Consider the following 21,002-nt stretch of genomic DNA (forward strand, 5'->3'; position numbering starts at 1 on the left):
CAGCCTTCCCGATACCGCATGGAGGCCGTGAAAAAGCTTCCAGCCGACCAAGCACCCTTCTCTTGTTTCCTCTCCTGCCATGCCGAACGCAGGTGTTGCCTACCTGCTCGAGGTCGCGGCTTGGTGTTTCGAGTATTAGGTTTAAAAACACGTTATCACTGGTGCAAATTATTTTCTTTCTTTTTACAGGCGGGGGTCTGGGGGGGGAAGGGGGGGTAGTGTCAGACATATTTCATAACGCCGCGTGGTCCGTTAGTAAAGTGGTCACGATCGAGCCCTATCGGCCTCTTTCCTAGATCATAGCAGCTGTCCGCAGCAAACACTTGGTACCCCAGTGCCACTCCCCTTTATCTCCCTGCAAGTTACTCTACACAACTAAACACCGCTTCTGCGGAAAAAATATGACGGGGTTTTACGTGCCGCGATGTGATTGTGACGCGCGACGTATTGCGGGGGGGTTCCGGAATAATTTCGACCAGCTGGCTCAATTGATTAATCACCTCAATCTCAAGGTTCACGGCTGTCTTTTTTCTTTTCGTTAATTCATCTCCCAATTCTGGAATGCGCCCGGCACAGTCGCATGTCGAAGCCGCGATCTCGCGCTCAGCAGCATGCCTCCACGTCCGCTGCGCCAATACCATGGGTCTATTGGTGAAATGTTTTGTGGCAGTGTCTAGCTTCTTTTTTTTTTCTTAACAGGGCTCTCTTAGATTTATTTCCCTCATCTTGAGGGTGCGGGTTGCAGATATCTTGCTGATTATACAGCATCTTGGGCCACTACGTACAATCGATTGAGCACGTAGCGTGTTGTGCCTGAACATTCCTGACCCCTCCTCGAGCATGCGACAGGGGGTAGGCCGCGGAATAGACAAGTAGACCAAGAGGCAAGGAGGGAAGGAGGGAAGAAGTTGACATCAAAAACGGCCAAGTGTGGGGGATGAAGTGAAACCAACAAAATTCCACCAGAGCGCCCAATTCTTTGCCTATCCATTACGGTAGGTATGTCCCATTTGTACAAAGGATCAGCACCAGCAGCAGCACCAGAGCGTGCAGTTAGGGAGGACCGTTGAGCTGCGTAGACGTAAATGAGAACAACTGAAGTGAAGACATTTTCCGTAACGGTAACACGAAACTTCGGTGATACATATGCATATGAAACCTGCGCCTGCGTGGGCATCTTGCTGATATTTGTTTTTATTTCACTCACGAGACATTCCGCTCACTGCACCCTGTTTGTCAAACGAACCCGCCTGGTGCGTATCATATTCGAGGATGAAATACAGCGACTAGCGCAGAGTGGCATAACGGCAACCAAAGATCATGCTAGCTATTGAAAGGCAGTAAAGGACGGGTGTTGGTGCGGCAGAGTATCGCTGCTTCAACCTCTCATTTTACGTCTGTTGTTTTCATTCTATTGGTAGTAGTAGTAGTAGTAGTAGTAGTAGCAGTAGTCTATGAGTATACTAGATAGTCTGACAACATCTGTGATGCCGGCCAATCCTTCTAACTGGGGTAAACAGTGCACATCAAACTTAAACCACTCCAGACAGACACACGAACATGGAATAATCAAATGATATGCAAATTACAGTCAGATCACGCACTCGCACAGGCAAGCATACTGTATTGCGGCGTTTTACCACGTGATTACTTGAAATTTCTGCTCTTCCTAATTCTCGTTCTTTTATTTGTTTCGTTTTTTATTTTTTTTTCATTCACGTGCCTTCGTATATCTCGGCATTTAAACCAGCGATTCGTTTCTTCACCGCACGAGCCACACTCAACCTCTCACCGGCCTACACCTCCCCCCCCCGCCCGCCGCCCGCTATTTTCGGCAGAGGAAGTGTAAGCGTGGAAAGCGTTTGGGGTAAGGGAAAGGAAGAGACGGGGGGTTATTGCAGGTGTCCCTCCTTCCTTCCTTACACCCCGCGGAAGCCGACGGACAAGTCTTTCCAATGCGCCCTCCACTGGCGAAGATTGCGTGTTCAATATAGACTCGCCTCGCAAACACCTTACTGCTGTTCGCGTTATTGCCGTCACGTTGTTCTTCGGCTGTGTTTCGTGCCACCTGCCCAGTGCGTAGCTGCGGTTCATTGCAGTTGCATCACGACCTGACACTGCCAATAGCGCCTTCTCGTGTACGCGTTTGCCTGTTGTACGGCTAGTCATCGCACTTTGCGACTGGCGAAAAACAATTTTGAGGCCCAGTACATGCCATCGTGATCTTCCGATTCCTTACGCAGCCATGAGAACATCGTTGACGTTGTGCGTGGTGTTCTTGCTTCTCTTTTGGCGCCTGTGGAACTACTTGGCACCGCTGCACGAACTGGGCAAGGTAGTCGGTTCGGTGTGGATCGCACTCACGCTGTCTTACAGTCTGTCACGCTTTGTATGGACGCGTCTTTTTGTCACCAAGATTGGTGGTGACGGGAAAGCTGTGCTGATCACTGGTGAGTACTTCCTTTTACAAGTGTGGGTGGGCTACGACAAGGAGGAAACAAGCATTTAAGCTAGAAGTACGCAAATTTGCAGGCGTATTGAAATGTTCCCTCGTTTGAACGTAGCGAAAAGCTTGTGTTTACCACGGTAATGTTCCAAGGTCTGCACTCAACGTTACCAGCAAGTAGTGCTTGTTGCTTTTTTTCTTTGGACTCAATGTACCGCATCAGTACCATGAAGTGTGGAGATTACAGGAGACGTTAATAACGAAATGTTTTTGTTACTATTGCAAGTATATGTAAGTTCATTCGTAGCTGTGCTACATCGCTGACACCAAAAACATTTCGTTTTCCCATGTATCTGAATCCTGACTATGGTCACAGTCATTTCCATAGTGAACAAATTGACTTCTAGTGCTTTGTAAGAGTGAATAATTGAGCCCTCCACCGTTGCAAAAGTCTGGGTCACGAGGAGTTCTTTTCCAGGCACCAAAAGCCCCAACACGTGAGCGTCCTTGCATTACGCCGTTATGGAAATGTAGTCGCAGCAGCCTTGAAGTTTCACTCGTGACCACGTTGGAAAGTAACACAACGTCAAATCTACTGATCTATATCGCAGCGGGTAGCAACACACATTTTGCCAGAATGAAGCGCAAGACACTCCTACACCTTTTTCTTTTATTCTCAACGTGTTCGCAGAGGCTCATAATTAAATTCGTAATATTTTCCGAGCTAAGATAACATATCGGGTTCGGCACACACGGCGCTGTCTCCTTGCATATAAACTGCGGGTCTGCGCACTTCAATAAAGGCTTCCGGGTGGCACGGCGCAGTGCCAAGAATCGGTACCCATGCAAGAATCGGGGACCAAGCTGCGTCTAACGACGACTGTATTAGCTGCTTTGAACTCGCAGAACGCTAACAGGTTTTCCTTCCACATAGCCAGCCTTGAGCTAGCGGCAGATGTGTGAAGCCTCGTAGAATCCCGTCTTCTGTTACGTCAGCTGTACGCCGCCGAAGACGCCGAAGAGGTCTAGATTTCACTTTACGCGTCAATGCTTTTGCAAACGACGAGGAAGACCCAGTGCAAGCTGTGAGCCGGTACCCCTTCGTCGAGCATAAACTGCAGTTTTCTTCGGTGAGGCCAGCTTCGTTGCACAGCTGCTGAGTTCAACAGTCCCAAAGACTGCGATTCATGGGCAGAAAAAAAACATTATGAAGTGATAATTGAATAAATAACTAATTACCGAACTAGTGAATCAATCATCAATTGACTGTGAAACTATCCAGACCTGAGAGATTGCAGCTATATAAGACGAAAGCTGCTGTGGACTTTGCGCTAAGTAGCAATATTGAGGCAATGACCTTGGCGCAACAAAATTGGTACGTTGGATTTTTTGTCTCGTAATTATACAAGAAGTGGCATCGAAATAGGTCGACCAGTTGCCTAACCAGGAAACATGAGCTGCATGAGCATAAGCATGTGTGGTTGCCTAACGAGGGAGCATGTGAACACTAACGGCCCCCTATAAAGCTTTCTCTCCTTGGCACAGATGGACATTATTAAGTAACATTACCACAGAAGTATAAGCAAGTTAACCTTTTACTGTACCAAATAGCAACTCTCATCGCGAGGAGCCATTTGGTAAGCCAGAAAGGAGGCAGAAACTAAATATGGGTGGCGACGTTGCCTTTAAGTTCGTGTAACAGCTGACCGTGACGTCACAAATTTGTATGGCATCTGCTCGGGCGTAGTCAACGTGTTTTCATGAACATAGATGAACTACAATTCACCCTATTAGCGCCACAGACTGAACTAGACACTTTTTGAGAACTTACATTTAGTGAGAGTGGCCTCAAAACTGAGCAATTGTTTCAAAATCTAGACGTCACACTTGTGTACCGACGCTAGGGTGTGGACGCTAATAAAAAAACTCTTCACAATATTAAAAAACAAATGCTTAACGAAATTTTATGTACTTTATTCGACATAATTCGGCTGTCCTGCAGAGCACTCTATAATTCTTGCCCTTCTCTCTTTCACAAGTACAATTAAGCACTTTGCTGACGCAACGAAATATGATTCAGAACTCATTGACTTCACAAAAGCCTCATTGTGAATCCTTTGACAGGGTTATTACAGGAGTGGTGTTTTGAAAATAACATGCACATAAATAATGATAATTGGCAGAAGCAAGTAAAGTGTTATTCGCCAAGTCGAGTGCGGCCGCTGTACTATCAGCGCATGGCCCTTTGTACATACTTATTTAGCTAAGAGACAGCAAGCTGTTAGTTTTGCTGACCATCTTTCTAGCTTTAATTTCAACTATAAGGTAGTTCCACGCGGTTCATTACTTGACCATTTCCTTTTCACTTTTTACATAAATGATCTAACCTTTCATCTTTCGCGCTGTGAAACCTACCGCTATGCGGATGACACTACTATTCTCACAGCTGAAGCCTCAGATGAAAATCTGACTTGTAAATTGAATAGTATTCTTTAAAACCTTACTCACTGGTGCCGTTGTAACTAGATGAAAATTCACTCCAGTAAAAGAGTATTCATGCTATTTAATTCCTCTCAAAAGAAGGTCGAAGATATCTAAACCACAACTCTCGATAATTAGCCCTTCAAGGCTACTACTTATTGTCTATTTATGCTGATTGCCCTTGGTTATTATGTCAAGAACACATCTCTTATCTCACAACTAAAGCAAAACAGCATATGGTATCCGGATACTTATCGAAGCACGTCTATACTTCAGCCTAAGACCTTCTTTATTCCATATAATGCGTTCATTCATAGTGACTTTACTACTTCATTGAATCATGGCGCAACACATGTCACTGTCACCCAGCTCCTCTACAATACGCTGAAAACTGAGTCATCCGCATTATCAATTTCGAATTACCCAGTGGAGCGCATCGACACTTTTGCAAGGGAATCACTTTCTCGCAATTCATAAGTTATTTGTATTTACTATGTCAACCACTGTTTGCAACTCCCTTCACTGAAGTTGTATGAGATCAACTGTCGATGGACAGCTGATCTCATACAGCGCAAGTCACAGCTTTTTGGGTGTGGTCATTGACAGAAATTTCTCCTGGACCCCTCACGTGAATTATGTGAGAAAAGTCCTGACAGGCATTTGTCATATGTTTAAGTACGTTCCTAGCAGGAAATACCTGGATAATGCCAATGAAATATATGCTGCAACTGCACGCTTTACTGGATTCCTGCGGTACAGCCTACCGGTCATCTGCAACACCTGCAGAACTAACCTGATTATGCTCCAAAGCATCCAAGCCCAAGCTCTCAAGAAATGGACAAAGATGGACAAAGGTTCTTCTTCTATCGCGGAGTGCGTCAATGACTGAAGTTATTGCAGTCGCTCAAGATTACACCATTGGAACGCACATTACCAAGCAAATAATGCGTGCGCACATAATTCACTTCACTCGGACCCCTACCTACAACCTCGCAAATCAAAATGCCCCAAACGACATTCAGTGCAACTGTCTTCACGCACGGGTTACGCACCTGCGGCAAGACTTTTGATTCCTCCATGGTACGTGAGCCGTACTCAAGTAAACCTTAGAATCCCGGGACTTCGGAAAATGTCCGACGTGCTGTCATCAGCACTCAAGCAACTTACCTCTCTTGTACGAGAAATACAGTGACTGCACACACGTCTATACTGATGGATCAACTACCTCAACCAGTTCCGGTAGCGCTGTAATTATGCTAACAATGGAAAAAACCCAGCGGTTCAAAACTTCCCATATCACTACGTCTACAGCTGCAGAGCTCGCGGCTCTCCGCGACGCGCATCATGTGATAGATGCTGAAAGTACTCAAAAATGGGCAGTCTTCTGCGATTCAAGGCCGGCCTTGCAATGTGTGCAGTCGTTTCTCCGACATGGAACTCATGGTCAGCTCACGTGCGAAATCATGGAACTTGTCTATCACCTGAGAGAAAAAGGTCATGATATCTACTTTCAGTGGATATCAGGTCATCGCGGTATCATTGGAGTTGATGACGCAGAAAAGGTAGCTAGGCCGTCAAACAAAGATGACCGCTGCGTCCCCATTCCTCTCTCAAGACCCGACGCTGCGAGACAACTTCGTATTTTAGCACGCGCACTCTACTTAGCAGAGTGCAATACCGCACATATAAGACGCACAACACTGTACAGACTAAACCCTTCACTGCAACTCAGACCTCCGGGCAGTCTGCACCGACGCGAAGTGTCTCTTCTGTGTCGGTCGCGGCTGGGAGTTGCCTTCCTTACTCAGCACCAACTGGAATGGCTGATGGTCCAGCATGTGCTGTTTGCGGATGCGAGGAGAACATTGACCACTTATTGTGCCACTGTCCTAAATTTCAAGCACAAAGACAATTTTTGTCCAACGCACTCAGGAAACTAGATGATGCCCTCTGAGTGAACAGACAAAACTAGAGCACGGCATCCATGGATCATCGGCTCAGAAGGCAGTGAAGGCACTTTTGTACTACCTCAGAACGTGTCTCGTTTGCACAAGCGGCTTTGACTCAACGACTGTCTGTCTGCTCGTCTCTACACCCTCTCTCTCTCTCCCTTCCCCCAGCGTAGGGTACAACACTACACTCTTGACTGATTAACATCCCTGCCTCCCATATATATATATACATATATATATATATATATATATATATATATATATATATATATATATATATATATATATATATATATATATATATATATATATATATATATATATATATATATATATATATATATATATACATATATATATATATAGTGTGACACATTGCGACAGTTGTTTTTTTTTCATTACTTCTGCTCATGTATATAGATCTGGCGATTTCGCAAATAAACATCAGTTGTAGTCAGCGCCTGTGTTGTGTTCGTCCTTTAGTCCTCGTCTTTCACGCTGTGCAAACATGACGATATCGAATCACCAACTCGCCCAAGCTTCCACTTTATCAAGTTCCCGTTCTCCTAAAGTACACTTGTATCCTGGCACTCTGAGTAAGCTTCACTTAAGCGTGCTTTAAAACGCGCACTCAAGGACGTAACGCTATTCCACGCAGGTTGTGACACCGGATTCGGCAACCGCTTGGCGAAGCGGTTGTCACGCAACGGCTTCCTGGTGTTTGCCGGCTGCTTGAGTTGCGCTAGTGTCGGTGCCGAAGAACTCAAGAACCTGCCAAATGTTGAGGTCTTGCCGCTTGATGTTACGAAACAAGAGCAAGTGGATGAAGCCCTGGACTCGGTTAAAAAGCACCTCGGCAACAGAGGCAAGTCACCCTTTGCTGATTTCTTTCCTCAATCATTTACGCGATCAAAATTGGGCAGAAACCGACGACAACGATTGTCAATCTAAGCGAACGAACGAACGAACGAACGAACGAACGAACGAACGAACGAACGAACGAACGAACGAACGAACGAACGAACGAACGAACGAACGAACGAACGAAAGAACGAACGAACGAATGAACGAACGAACGAACGAACGAGTGAACAATCGAACGAACAAGCGAACGAACAAGCAAACGAACGAGCGAATGAGCGAGCTCTAGTCTAACGCTTCCTCTCCCTCCCGCAACTAGGTAGCCGTACAACTAGCGCGCGACAGACACACCCACCCTGAAAGGCTCAATATGCAGCGTGTCTCTTGTCGCAGTGCACCATTTTGCCCTGCCGATTCACGTAAGTTTCGCGCACACCGATTCCCACGTTGTCTGGGATCTGCATGAGCTTTTTATTTGACTTCTGGCGCGTGTCACCACTTTTAACCAAATGCGTTCGTTACATTCTTGCATGCCACCGCCTTGACGCGTGCGGCCCTTGACACGTAATGCTGAAATATATGCCACAACTATAATAAATGACAAGCTCGCAATCGATCTTTACAGAGTAATTAATGGGGAAGAACGCATAAAATACGAGACGCTTCTTCGGGATCCTGTTAAAAACATACAAGCGGTTTCATCCACGCGGAGGCTTCGCTTTAAAAAAGAGGTGGTACATGATAGCTAGCACACAGCGTAATATATATATATATATATATATATATATATATATATATATATATATATATATATATATATATATATATATATATATATAACCTAGGCAATGTTGTTTTCCGTCGCTTGGAGGTAATCATAATATTTTTTGCCTTCTGCCTAATTTGTTGGCTATCATACAGCTCTCTGTTCCTCATTACATACATTACATTACTTGGTGCCTAGCGCTGCGATCGTGATCAGCGACTCGCAGGCGGCAATCCGCGGCTACGCGCGCGGTCGCGTCTCGCGGGAAGTGGTCCGCATACTCCAAATTTGTGACGACGGCGGCTCGTCATCGCCCTCGCAACCCCAAAATTCTACAGTCTTCCTCCTCTGGACCCCGGCACACACCGATGTCCCGCTCGCGGGCAACGGGGCGGCCCACGCCACGGCTCGAGGACTCACACGCCGAGCCGCCGCTGATTATGTGGCCGCCTCCGCCCCCGAGAGCGGGGCATCGGATATGCCGGATCGGGACACTACAACAGAAACACAGCAACAAGAATCACAATGGGCGTGGGGTGATCGCCTGACCACGTTCAGAGATCTCACCCAACACTACAGACTCCAAAGACGCACATTCCCGCCACCACACGACAAGTTAAACAGGAATGAGGCCGTAACTTTACGCTTGCTCCAGACGCACAGCTACCCTAGCCCCGCGGTCCTACATCACTTCTACCCAGGTTTATATCCCACAGATGCCTGTAAAGCTTGCGGACAGCGAGCAACGCTGCGACATATGCTATGGGAATGTGCCGGCAACCACGGTAATGGGACCACATCCGTTCGCGACGCGACCGTAATCGCGGCCGTTACCACAGTACGGGAAGCCTCGAGCTCGCTTCTCCCCGACGCCGCCCCAGCTGCGGGTCCCGCCGGAGACCTTCTTCATCGGCGCCGCCGCCGCTGGGAGGCGGCTCTCAAAAGTTCAGAGTTGGCAGACCAACTCTGGGCCGTCCGGCAAGCCAAAGATGCCGCCCGAGTCCAAGGACTTGGAGCCGCCACCTGAGGCCACCACAACGAAATTGCCGGCCATTCATTAATAAAGTTTCTTCTCTCTCTCTCAGAACGTGAAAGAGGCCCGCATACACGAAAGGTCCCTCGCGTGGCCAGTCGCGCGCTAATTTCACGTGTATGCGCGGGCTTCTTTCACGCTCGGAAAAACTCTTTTGGAAGCAGGTAATGAGCAACAGAAAGCTGTATCGGAAGTTCTTTAAGTTCCATTACAATTTTCTCACTGACACTTGTCACCTCATTAAAATTATTGAGAAGTTGGTTAATTAATTAGGACTAATTATATATTTAGGCGGAATGCAAGAAATGATTTCAGCAACTCCATGCGACCACAAACAACATTGCCTTGATTAGTTCCAGCCACGTGGCGTTGGCTCATTGTTAAAGTTTGGCTCAAGTTACGTGAAACACCCTGGGTGTATATATATATATATATATATATATATATATATATATATATATATATATATATATATATATATATATATATATATATATATATATATATATATATATATATATATATATATATATATATATATATATATATATATATATATTGTACATAGAATCTTCTATACTCCCAACATCCCAGTAACAATACCATCAGCCCATGTTATTTCCACTGCAGCACGAAGGCCTCTCCCTGCGATCTTCAATTACCCCTCTTCTGCGCACCAAGGTATTCTAACTAGCTCGCGAATTTCCCACTTTAATCATCCCACCTAGTCTTCTACCGTCCTCGACTGCACTTCCCTTCTTTAAGCACCCATTGTGTATCCCTTACTATCGTCCAGCGGTTATCTAACCTGCGCATATGTATATGCATACTTCGAATATGTAGACATGTAGATGGCATACCATCCTATCAAGTATTTTAAACAAAAGCAATTTACTAAAACACTTATCAGAGCTACAGAGCAACTTAAGCAGTGCTTCCACTTAGCATGAAAAACACTGAACGGCAGAAGAAATTCAACACTGAAGTTGAAAAAATTTTCTTGAAAAATAATTAAGTGGCGTTTGTAGATCCGCTAATGGCATCGTGCGGTATTCCATTAACTTTTGTCGGAGCTATTAGACCACGCATTTGCATTGCCTTTTTTGACTACGTCCGCCATCATTTCTCTAAACTGAACGGTCTCCAATCTAACGTCAAGAGTGACAAGTTCACTCCGGCAACGGGCGTCTGATAATGAGGACATTTCTCATTACATGGCAAGTTAATGACATGTCGTACGATGTTTCTGTTTTATGGTTATCCGCTTCATTTTACAATCTTTTCGTTCGTCGACGATCAGGATGCCATCTTGCTGCCGTCTTCAATGGACTCAGCCGTTCGTTGCGACGAGAGATAAGACAATCGGAAAGAAAACTGAAATGCATCGTCACAAAATGCCGCACCAATTCCTACTTGTTAGCGTAGTTTGGCCTACACAGAGCAGCTGCACTCTATGCGAGTTATAACCACGGCACGTCTTCAATGCAGACGAGTCCCATAGGAACTAAAAGGCCTCGTGCCGAGAGATTTATATGCACCTTAAAGGACAATTTTCCCTCTAACAAGGTGCTGTCCTTCACAGTGCTCCACAGGTGCTATGAAGTCGTTGTTGCATACATCGTGCTGTATATAGCTCGAGGCCATATCGCGAAGGGAAAGTCGAGTGGTAACCATCTTTTGCGCACACGCCTTATCCTTAACTATTTCAAAGGCAGCTTTCCTTCGAAAGATGCAAGCGTAAATTTAGCCCTCCGCTAGAAAACGTTTCAATACAAAGTTGCAACGTATCCAAGTGCTTTCGGAAGTTAAGCCTTTCGCTTCTTCTTTCTTTCCACTCATTAAGAAAGGTATTGGGTCCATGGCCACTGCAAAATTTGCAACAGTCAAGCAAGCGCCATATTTCAGTTTCTGCAGAGATGAGTAATGTATAAATTGTACTAAATGTGATCACGCTACTTTTCATCTCGTTGTGCAAGTAGACGCAATTGTTCTTCTGGAATTGTATGTATTCTTGCTTACTAATTTTCTACTGTCTTGCTGTTTTAGTTATTTGTTTGTTCTTGTTGTCATGGTTCTTGTTTTAACAGGGCGGTCTAGTTTTTGTATTCCTGGATGTTTCAATTGGAGTGAGGCACTCCTGTGGGACCTCATTTGCAATAGCCCGAAAACACGTGTGTATTTTATGAACTGCCGTGAATCTTTGTTATGCCCTAAATCTTTACAGGTGACACCGATGTGTTACATCTAATCGCAGCTTCTGTAATTTTCATCGAGCTCTATCATCATGTCAGAGAAAAACCGGTGGAGTGTAGCCACCAGTATCTCTTTTATACGCCAAATAAAAAACTCTTTCATTGTCGCAAGTCCACAAGAAACTAGAGCTCTTGCATTGGTAGTTGGACTATGAAAGTTAGAAAGTTTCTCTAATGTAAATAAGTTATACATTTATAAAACACACTTTGGGACCCAAGAATTTTTTAAAGGCTCATACCGATTGTTACTAAGGAAGAAACACTTCTATAAATGCTGCTGCTTTATATTTCGCAATCACGTAAAACAAAAGTAGCTGAAGTAAGTAAAACAAGAAAACACAATGGTAGAGAAAATTTTACAGTCCAGTTATAAATTTTCTACAAATTATCTTTTTACACAAGTGCAGAGGCTGTGTTTCGCAAACTCGAAATAACTCAAGCCACCTCAAGCCCGCCTGTGGACTATAGATAGAAACAAGCATTTGTACGGATAATGTACGTTGCATGAAAACCTTTATCCCTTGAGCAAATGTGGGAGGACAAACAGGCACTACAACCACTACAGACACTTTCGGGCGTGGTGTACGCAACGTTATTGTAAGTTATCTTTTAATGGCGAACGTTGCTTTACGTCTCGCCCGAGAAACTGGTTGAGAAGACACAGTTTTTTTTTCCATATAAAATCCTTCCCGCTCTGATGAATGCAGTTGCTAACATAAATTTGCTGTATAAAGAGTACCATTAAGAGTTGCAAATACCTAGAGCATTTTCGAAGACCATGTAGTGAACATTCTTTGAACTGCAATTGCAATTATGTGGACACTTCAGGCGCGTTACAGCCGTCATCATTGCTTTCGGCGCTCGCGTCATCGTGATCTCCCCTATGAAGTCGAAATGTGATAACATCGTCACCGCGCGCGGTATGCTGTTTGTTCGAATGAAAGTACGCTATGGTGAGAGGACGACTGTGGCCCCATTTCTCTCGCGCAAGGAAGGAAAGCGGGGTAGTAGCATTGGGTCTTGCATCCCACGCAAGGCACCGAGAGAAAGCGGGGTTGTACTACTGCGGCCTTAGACTTCTGTCAACCAAAGGACCACGCAGGATTCAGTAAAGGCTACTCAAAATAAACCATATTCGCATTATCACTCAGGTTATAGAAAAATGCGTGGAATATAACCAACCCCTATATATACCTTTCGTTGATTACGAGAAAGCGTTTGATTCAGTCAAAACCTCAGCAGTCATGCAGGCATTACGGAAGCAGGGTGTAGACGAGCCGTATGTAAAAACCCTGAAAGATATCCATAGCGGCTCGACAACCACCGCAGTCCTCCATAAAGGAAGCCACGAAATCCTAATAAAGAAGCGCGTCAGGCAGGGAGATACGATCTCTCCAATGCGATTTAAAAAATTAAATCATGCGGATTCACGTGCCAAAACCACTTTCTGATTATGAGGCACGCCTTAGTGGAGGATTCCGGAAATTTCGACCACCTGGGGTTCTTTAACGTGCACCTAAATCTAAGTACACGGGTGTTTTTGCATTTCGCCCCCATTGAAATGCTGCCGCCGCAGCCGGTATTCGATCCCGCGACGTCATGCTCAGCAGCCCACACCATAGCCACTGAGCAACCATGGCGGGCCCAATGCTAGTCATAGTGTGGTTATAGGAGGTAATCAGAGATCTGGATTGTGAAGAACAGGGGATAAGAGTTAATGGAGAATACCTTAGTAGCTTGCGCTTCGCTGATGATATTGCCTTGCTTAGTAACTCCGGGGACCAAGCGAAATGCGTGCTCAATGACCTGGACAGGCATAGCAGAAGGGTGGCTATAAAAATTAATCTTCAGAAAACTAAAGTAGTGTTTAACAGTCTCGGAAAAGAACAGGAGCTTACGATGGGGAGGGAGGCACTGGAAGAGATAAGGGAATACATCTACTTAGGGCAGGTAGTGACCGCGGACCCGGATCTTAAGACTGAAATAATCACCAGAATAGGAATGGACTGGGCGCGTTTGGCGGGCATTCTAAAACCATGAAGAGCAAGTTACCATTATCCCTCAAGAGAAAAGTGTATAAGAGCAGTGTCTTACCAGTGCTCACGTACGGGGCAGAAACCTGGAGGCTTACGGAAAGGGTTCTACTTAAATTGAAGACGACGCAACGAGCTATGGAAAGAAGAATGATGGGTGTAACGTTAAGGGATAAGAAGAGAACAGATTGGGTGAGGGAACAAACGCGAGTTAATTACATCTTAGTTGAAATCAAGAAAAAGAAATGGGCATGGCCAGGGCATGTAATGAAGAGGGAAGATAACCGATGGTTATTAAGGGTTACGAACTGAATTCCAAGGAAATGGAAGCGTAGCAGGGGGCGGCAGAAAATTCGGTGGACGGATAAGGTTACGAACTTTGCAAGGAAAACTTGGCCACAATTAGCACATGACCAGGGTAGTTGGAAAAGTATGGAAGAGGCCTTTGCCCTGCAGTGGGCGTAGCCAGGCTGATGATCATGATAACTACTGCGGCGGCAGCGTATGGCGCAGCCACGCGCGGCCTCACGGGCCCTATCTTGAAAACCATATGGAATGGGGACAGAGGACGCCGGCTGCTGATAGCTCCGTGTGCATTGTGTCGTCGCCGCTTAGGTCACATCGAGGAAGCACGAAGGTCAATTTGCTCGCTGCTGCTGCGCCGCTTCCTCACTTCAACGTGAAGACAGCGACTGTGCGCCGCCTTCGTGTGAGATGTGTTCATGTTTTAATTTAAGTGGTACGTGAATGTTTCCAAGTGTATACAACCAATAAAACTTCTATCGTTGTTTCGTATAGGTGCATACTAAATTGCTGTCGCAATCGATGCTTCGCCTTTCCGGCAAAACTGCGACTTTTTCTCTTGGACGCATGAAAGAGCAAGGTCACTGGTGATTCATAGATATGCTCTGTGCGCAGAACTGTGGTCGGTGGTCGCGAACGCTGGCATAGGAAGCTGCGGTCTCCTAGAGTGGCTGACAATGGAAACTGTGACCAACATTTTTGACGTGAACGTCTTCGGGGCACTTCGGGTCACGAAGAAGTTCCTGCCTCTACTCCAGAAAAGCAGTGGCAGAGTCGTCGCCATTGCGAGTCCCTTCGGTAAGCGTGATACGAGCGATAACGTGTAATGGGTATTCCTCACTGCTATTATGTACGAGTGAAACATGGCTGTGGGCTCCCAAACAAAACGAGCAACGGTGCTGCTCGACGACCATCAGTGCCTGCCAAAGACACAGACCACCCTCTCCTCCCTATTCGCTGTGCACAGACAACTTGAGCTGCCTGCGCACAGCAAACATGAACAGGGGAGGGGGAAGGAGGTAACGTTAGTGCTCGCAGGTGCATTTGATTACAGATTTGGTTCTGTCACAGGTACGTTAGAATGGGCATTGTGTGTGTTCCGGCACCACCATAACAAGTGCGTTGCTAGACGAATGCGTAATTACTCACGCGGACGTTAAGGATTAGCACAGAGACTAAATTGATGAGGATCAAGAGTACCTGTCCGGTCTCCTTCATCGTCCATTTTATTTATTTCATGTCTTTAACGTCCACGTTCTCATCACCGTCATCATTAGTTCATTTTAGTCCACTTCAGGAAGATTGTCTCTCCAAGCGATCTCTCGACTACGTTTCCCTTCTCTTGGCACCCAATCTTTCACCCTTCAGGACCACTGGTTATCAATTTTGCACAACAATTTACTCGCCTGACCCTACTTATTTCTCATTAACTCAATTATAATGTCTTCGACTCAGGTTTTCATCCTTGCATATACGGAGGCGACAGCCCGAACACCTATCATGTCCTGCGGGTATGCCAACCTCCGCCTGCTACGCTACGTCATCCCACCTCCCTATCTTAGCCCTGGCCCTGGGTTGCTGGCAACGGCCACGTATTCCAGGAGCAAGAATACCTGACAGCATGCATCTTATCCACCATCAAGCACAGTGACAGAAGTGACCTCGACTGAGGCCACCTGCTCAGTTATCCTCTGAGCGATAATAAACGTTTTATTTCTCACTCTAATAAAGCAATCAGCAAGTTGCATAGCTCAAGGAGAATGACCTAATAATGAAAGCAGCATTTTTCTAGAACTATTGATTTTGTTGTCGAGGCTTCAAGCAGGATTTTTTTACTTGTAGCGCAGCTCAGAACGAGCAAAAATGGAGGTGGAAAGGGTAATGAAGAGTAAGGGAGAACAGGGTTGAGCGCTATACTTTTGTGTTGTTGTCTTTTCATGTCACATGATTCGCTGAGTGTATAAGTAGCCTTCTGAGTCACGAAATAAACCACCAGTTGGAAGTTAGCGCTCAACCCTGTTCTCCGGTTGTTTTTTTTTTTCATTACACCTCCAACCTTCCTTTTTGCTCGTTCTGAGCTGCGCTACAAGACAAAAAAGTCATGACATCCCAACTCGTACAAACTACTACTCTTTGGACCTTCAAGCAGAACCCACTCATACCCATGAATGTTGTATCCTACTCAGTGACAAATGCAACAACCAGTTATAAATAGCCGAATATAATTAAACGAGCCAACACATTTATTGGATGAGCGCACTGATGCGTAGACTATAGCCGCCTTAGGTATTGGTTGTTTTTGAGAATAGTTGTAGGCAGCGAAGTGCAGCAAGCTCGTCGCCCCTCCGCTTCCTGAAATAACTTTGCCTAATGTTGAAAACAGTCATCTCACCAGCGTAAACTAGTTGACAGTTTCTCTTCTCTGTTCCTTCAAGTGCCATGAAACCTGTCTATTGTTCTGTTATTACTCCTTCCATGTGGCGTGTTGTCACGTGGCTCGCAATGTCAAAAGGATAAGAACACCTTTGAAAGACTAAGCTAGCTAATTCTGATTTTCCTCATGTGCAGGTCACTTTACCCAGCCCATGATTGTACCCTATTGCATGTCGAAGCACGCCGTGGTCTCCATGATGGATGGTCTCCGAAGAGAGTGTCATGGCAGTGGTGTGGACTTTGTTATTGTAGAGCCCTCAGCTTATCGGTAAGTACACAGTGATGATGGTGCTCATCCTTCAGTCAAGTGAAATGCAAAATCAGTTATAACATCGTAGGTTCATGAACCTTCTAAGCAAGTGCCTACATGTTTTGAGATCGCAGCAGGTTGGCTTTCAATCATGGCAACAGTTATGGTGTCTAACACACTGCCTTATCAATGACGACTAAATACAAATAACACCCGTGTACTTATACTTAGATCCACGTTAAAATCAACCTAATAAACATATTGGGGTTCTGGCTGTAAAACAGCATTATTTTAACACTGCCTCATCTCAGTATCGTTGATCTGACAAAGTACGCCAGATCGCCTCAAGTGAAAGGATATTTACAAACATTAGGTTAGAAGTCTACAAGACTTATAATGCTGAAGGACTGCCGTCTGAGTTCTCACTTACATATTACGGACAACAGGTCTTCAGTAAAGGTGATAAAACTCATTCAGAACCATCGTTCTTGCTTTTCTAATACTTGATTTCAGCACCCAAAGTGAACAACTTTTGACCCCGTTAGCCATTGCTGTCATTTCATTAGTGCCTTGTAGGCCATCATTGATGGAGTAGGTTACAGTCTCTACATATGCCCTAGAGATAAAGTAAGTGGTACTGTGGATTTCACTAACTAAACCTCCATATGTGACCATGCCTTAGGATGGAGTCATCCTTGAAGCAAATACATCCCACAACAGTTTAGAGTGCCAAGACACCAGCTAAATCCAGTTCCAACACCGCGGCTGTGCAAGGGAATGAAAATCCGATGTGCGGTCAAAACTGGGGATTATCATGTCGCCACCAGCAAACAGACGAATGAACAAAGATCTTAAGTGTGTCTGAGATTGTCTGAGAGATTGAGTTACCATCAGAACCTAAAGAACGTAAAATAATATATTGTTATCGCCAAAACGCGATTCTAAGCTTATTGATCTTACGTCACATGGACGATAGGCGCTAACAGACCTTCATAAAAGAAAAAGCACAGATAAAACGTGTGCGCCTCTACCAACCTAATCAATCTTCTTTTTGCAAGTATATACTTGCTCGTGCCTATCGTTTTGCTGCAATGTTCTGGCATGTAACATTTTTCCCGAGCCTCCATAGATTCGGAGAACTTGCTCATAGATTAAAAAAATAGTTTTTTCCCGGTCCGACTAAGTGCAAGCGGGAAAGATATCGTGCCCAAAAAGCGACTGTTACTTCAGCCTTTGTCGTTTGTTTGTTGACTCGCAGGACGCCAATATTCAAGACGGGCAGCACTCCAATGGACCTCGTGATGCGGGAATTCAAGCAGCAGGAGCCTGAAGCTATCGCCCGCTACACACATCAGGACGTCGAGGACTGGATGAAGGCTCTTGGCAAGAGCTTCAACGCCATCATGAGAGAAGATCCCGAAGAAGGCGTCAGTGTCATGGAGCGAGCCGTGAGAGAAACTTACCCCAACGCCATCTACAGGTCACCGTGGGGACTCGACACACCCTGTGTATTCTTCATGACAGTGTTTCCCCGAGGGATCACAGATTTTGCCTCTGTACTCTTGCACAAGATTCACCTCAGAATGAAATAATTGTTTCCGTTATTGTTAGCTCATAAGAAAATATTCCAAAAAGAGCGCTGCTAATTGAGAGAGCTCTCCGAGACGCCTAGCTTAAAGCTATCCATGGGTCAGCGTGCGCAGTTTTGTGGTACACCATAAAGGTGCTTTATTGCCACATCATCTAGGAATATCACAATCTATGCCGCATACCTTATATTTAAAGACACTGTTCCAGATGAAATGACAGCTCTAGTAAATAACTGTCTCGCTGGAAGGGATACCGAAAAAGCTATTGGTGTCATCAAGACTGCAGTGAAAGAAACATGTCCCAAAGCCGCAACAGCTCGACGCATGGCCTGGACACTCCATGCATAAAGTTCTAAACGTTATTTCCAAGAAATGCCACCAACTCCGTCAACCTTTTTGATCCCACCATTAAATCCAGGATCAAGGGAAAGCGATGTCTTGACGTGAACTAAGTGCAATGTCGGAGGCCTTTAACTGCCAGCCCGTCCTTTTTCGCTTTGAACTCTTTCATTGATTATCGACTCTTTTGCAGTGTGACGGTGTGCGTGTGCCATTTTGACGCTGAATATAAGGGCCAACATAGGCTAGCTTTGGCAGCATCAGCCCCACTTCATGGGAGATTCGTTGTGCGCCTAAACGTAACACGGAAGACACCAGACTTCAGCGATTTCTTTGGCTGTCAACTCACTTGCTGCAGCATTTTTCCACGGTGAATACAACTATGTTAATTTCACTTGCCTTTTTTTCTTCAATAATTGTGCTCAAATACTACGGGAAACTATAGAACTTAGCGGTTATAGGGCGCTTTGTCCGGGGAGAAGGGATGTGGTCGTGTGAATAGATTATAATTCCATGAAATAACTTGAAAAATTTATTGTGTTATATAAAAGGTAATTATGATTATGTGACAGTACAGAAGGATTAGTGTTGATAAGACAAACAGGTGCCGACGTTCAGTTCTTTGTGTTGTACGCAACTTCCTTTCCCTTTGACTTAGTAATAGATGTTGTTGAATTCGAACTACGTGCACGACAAACCATAGCACACTCAGACTCCTCCCGTCTAAGTAAGCTAGGTTTATTTGATTAAAAGCTTCTTGCTTCTCGCGCTCGATGCGTCGTTTTGAAGATTTTGTCTGAAGATTAATCGACTCTGGAACCACAACTTCTACAACAAATGATATTAACGGTGATGATGCTTATTTGGAGTCCCCTTCGAAATGGTGCGGCGTCGAAGAGTCACAAAGCCTGTTGAGCTAATCATAATCTTCAGTATTTATCAGTCTAGGATTTTGCCAGTGTCCTTAATCTTTTCTCTCTTCCTTAGAGCTCCCATTTTTTACCTTGTATAGCTGCCTATTACTGTAACGGATCCGGTTCTATCGATTTATTCCCTGTTTTTCTTCCGCCAGTACTCTAAACGTATATTGCTTATCTCAACTGCTCACCGGTTAATTCATTCATCCGCTTTAAATACCAGTGTTTCTGGAAGGTGGGACCCAAGCTAAATGTCACAGTGACACCTACCAAATTTCAGCCATTTCACTTTTCTGTACGCTTGCACTGCTGGTATATAAGACACTTCGTGGCTTTGAATAATGTGGTGCTGTGAGCCATTGTGTAAACAATCTGACATGGTAGCTGACACGCTGCTGTTGGAATTGACATCGACAATGCTTCCGACGTTGTGTTCCGCAGACTACCTTATCCTCGGCTCATCCTTTCTTGTTCGTGTGTGCCACGTTTGAAGTTCATCATCATTCTCTTGTACGCCTACTTAGGGCCGCCAAAATTTTAACGAGTATGACAATCAATAATTACCCGCTCTTGCCAATAAGAGTTTCTGTGCGGTATACAAAGTCTAATCCTCGTTGTCTACAGTACTCTTCTTGATGGCTTCAGAAACACATGCACAGGCGCTACTGCCCTGAGAGCCTGTGTGGAGCCCATATCTTTGCCCCACATGCTTGCGACCATTGTTCCGCGATATCTCAGTCGTTAGCGCACTCGACTTTCAAATGCCCATTGCTTCACTGCGATGGGCTCAAATCCCGGTGGAGCCCGTTGTGGCGAAATTTTAACGCGACAGCGTTAACGGCCCCAGGTCGCTTGAAATCCGGCGTCGCGCGCCCAGAATTGGACGTCATTTCGGCAAAAAGAATCCCGAACCACGCGTATCCAACCACGCAGGTGCAAGGAAACGAACCACATATACATCGCAAGGAAATTAATGAATTGACTTTGAATGCTATCAGGCTCCACTCTTAAAGGCGAATCTTAAGTGTCCTCCAGATATTGTTGTTTGCTTCATGCTACGGTGATTTCGAAACTGGAGATGACGTGGAACCCCGACAAAGAAAAAAATCGGCGCGGTGCGTCATCGATGACGACAACGGGCGTCGTCAGCAGTGGCGTAGCCAGAAATATTGTTTGAAATTTCCTACATCGAAAATGATTAAAAAATATTTCTTTTATATTCGTTCGCAACATATCAATTTCGTCCGCTTTATATGTACTATTAGATGCAATTCACAGAATTGTATTATGATTTTTTGTTGTTGAGTTACAGAGTTGTAAACTTGATAATTTCGTTTTTTTTTTAAT

General features: G+C 45.1%; 2 protein-coding genes across 7 annotated transcripts in view; one reads left to right on the forward strand and one right to left on the reverse strand.

Moving 5' to 3' along the window:
• LOC135912266 (juvenile hormone acid O-methyltransferase-like) overlaps window positions 1-21,002 on the reverse strand; it is an 88,429-nt gene that overhangs the window by 44,415 nt on the left and 23,012 nt on the right. The gene's annotated exons all lie outside the window — the stretch shown is intronic.
• Window positions 1,942-19,506, forward strand: LOC135912264 (retinol dehydrogenase 7-like). Of its 2 annotated transcripts, XM_065444674.2 has the most exons (5): window positions 1,942-2,450; window positions 7,538-7,744; window positions 14,743-14,925; window positions 16,696-16,828; window positions 18,069-19,506. In XM_065444674.2, the coding sequence occupies exons 1-5, from the start codon at window positions 2,246-2,248 to the stop codon at window positions 18,400-18,402; spliced, it is 1,062 nt and encodes a 353-aa protein (XP_065300746.2). In that variant the 5' UTR covers window positions 1,942-2,245; the 3' UTR covers window positions 18,403-19,506. The 2 variants fall into 2 exon arrangements, with proteins under 2 accessions (XP_065300746.2, XP_070383315.1); XM_070527214.1 differs by lacking the exon at window positions 7,538-7,744.

The sequence above is a fragment of the Dermacentor albipictus genome, chromosome 10 (assembly GCF_038994185.2).
Source record: "Dermacentor albipictus isolate Rhodes 1998 colony chromosome 10, USDA_Dalb.pri_finalv2, whole genome shotgun sequence".
Taxonomy (NCBI): domain Eukaryota; kingdom Metazoa; phylum Arthropoda; class Arachnida; order Ixodida; family Ixodidae; genus Dermacentor; species Dermacentor albipictus.

Coding starts and splice junctions, on each gene's coding strand:
- LOC135912264 (XM_065444674.2), top strand. CDS start 2,246: ATGAGAACATCGTTGACGTTGTGCGTGGTGTTCTTGCTTCTCTTTTGG. Junction 2,451..7,537: donor GAAAGCTGTGCTGATCACTG/GTGAGTACTTCC, acceptor TATTCCACGCAG/GTTGTGACACCGGATTCGGC. Junction 7,745..14,742: donor AAAGCACCTCGGCAACAGAG/GCAAGTCACCCT, acceptor CTCTGTGCGCAG/AACTGTGGTCGGTGGTCGCG.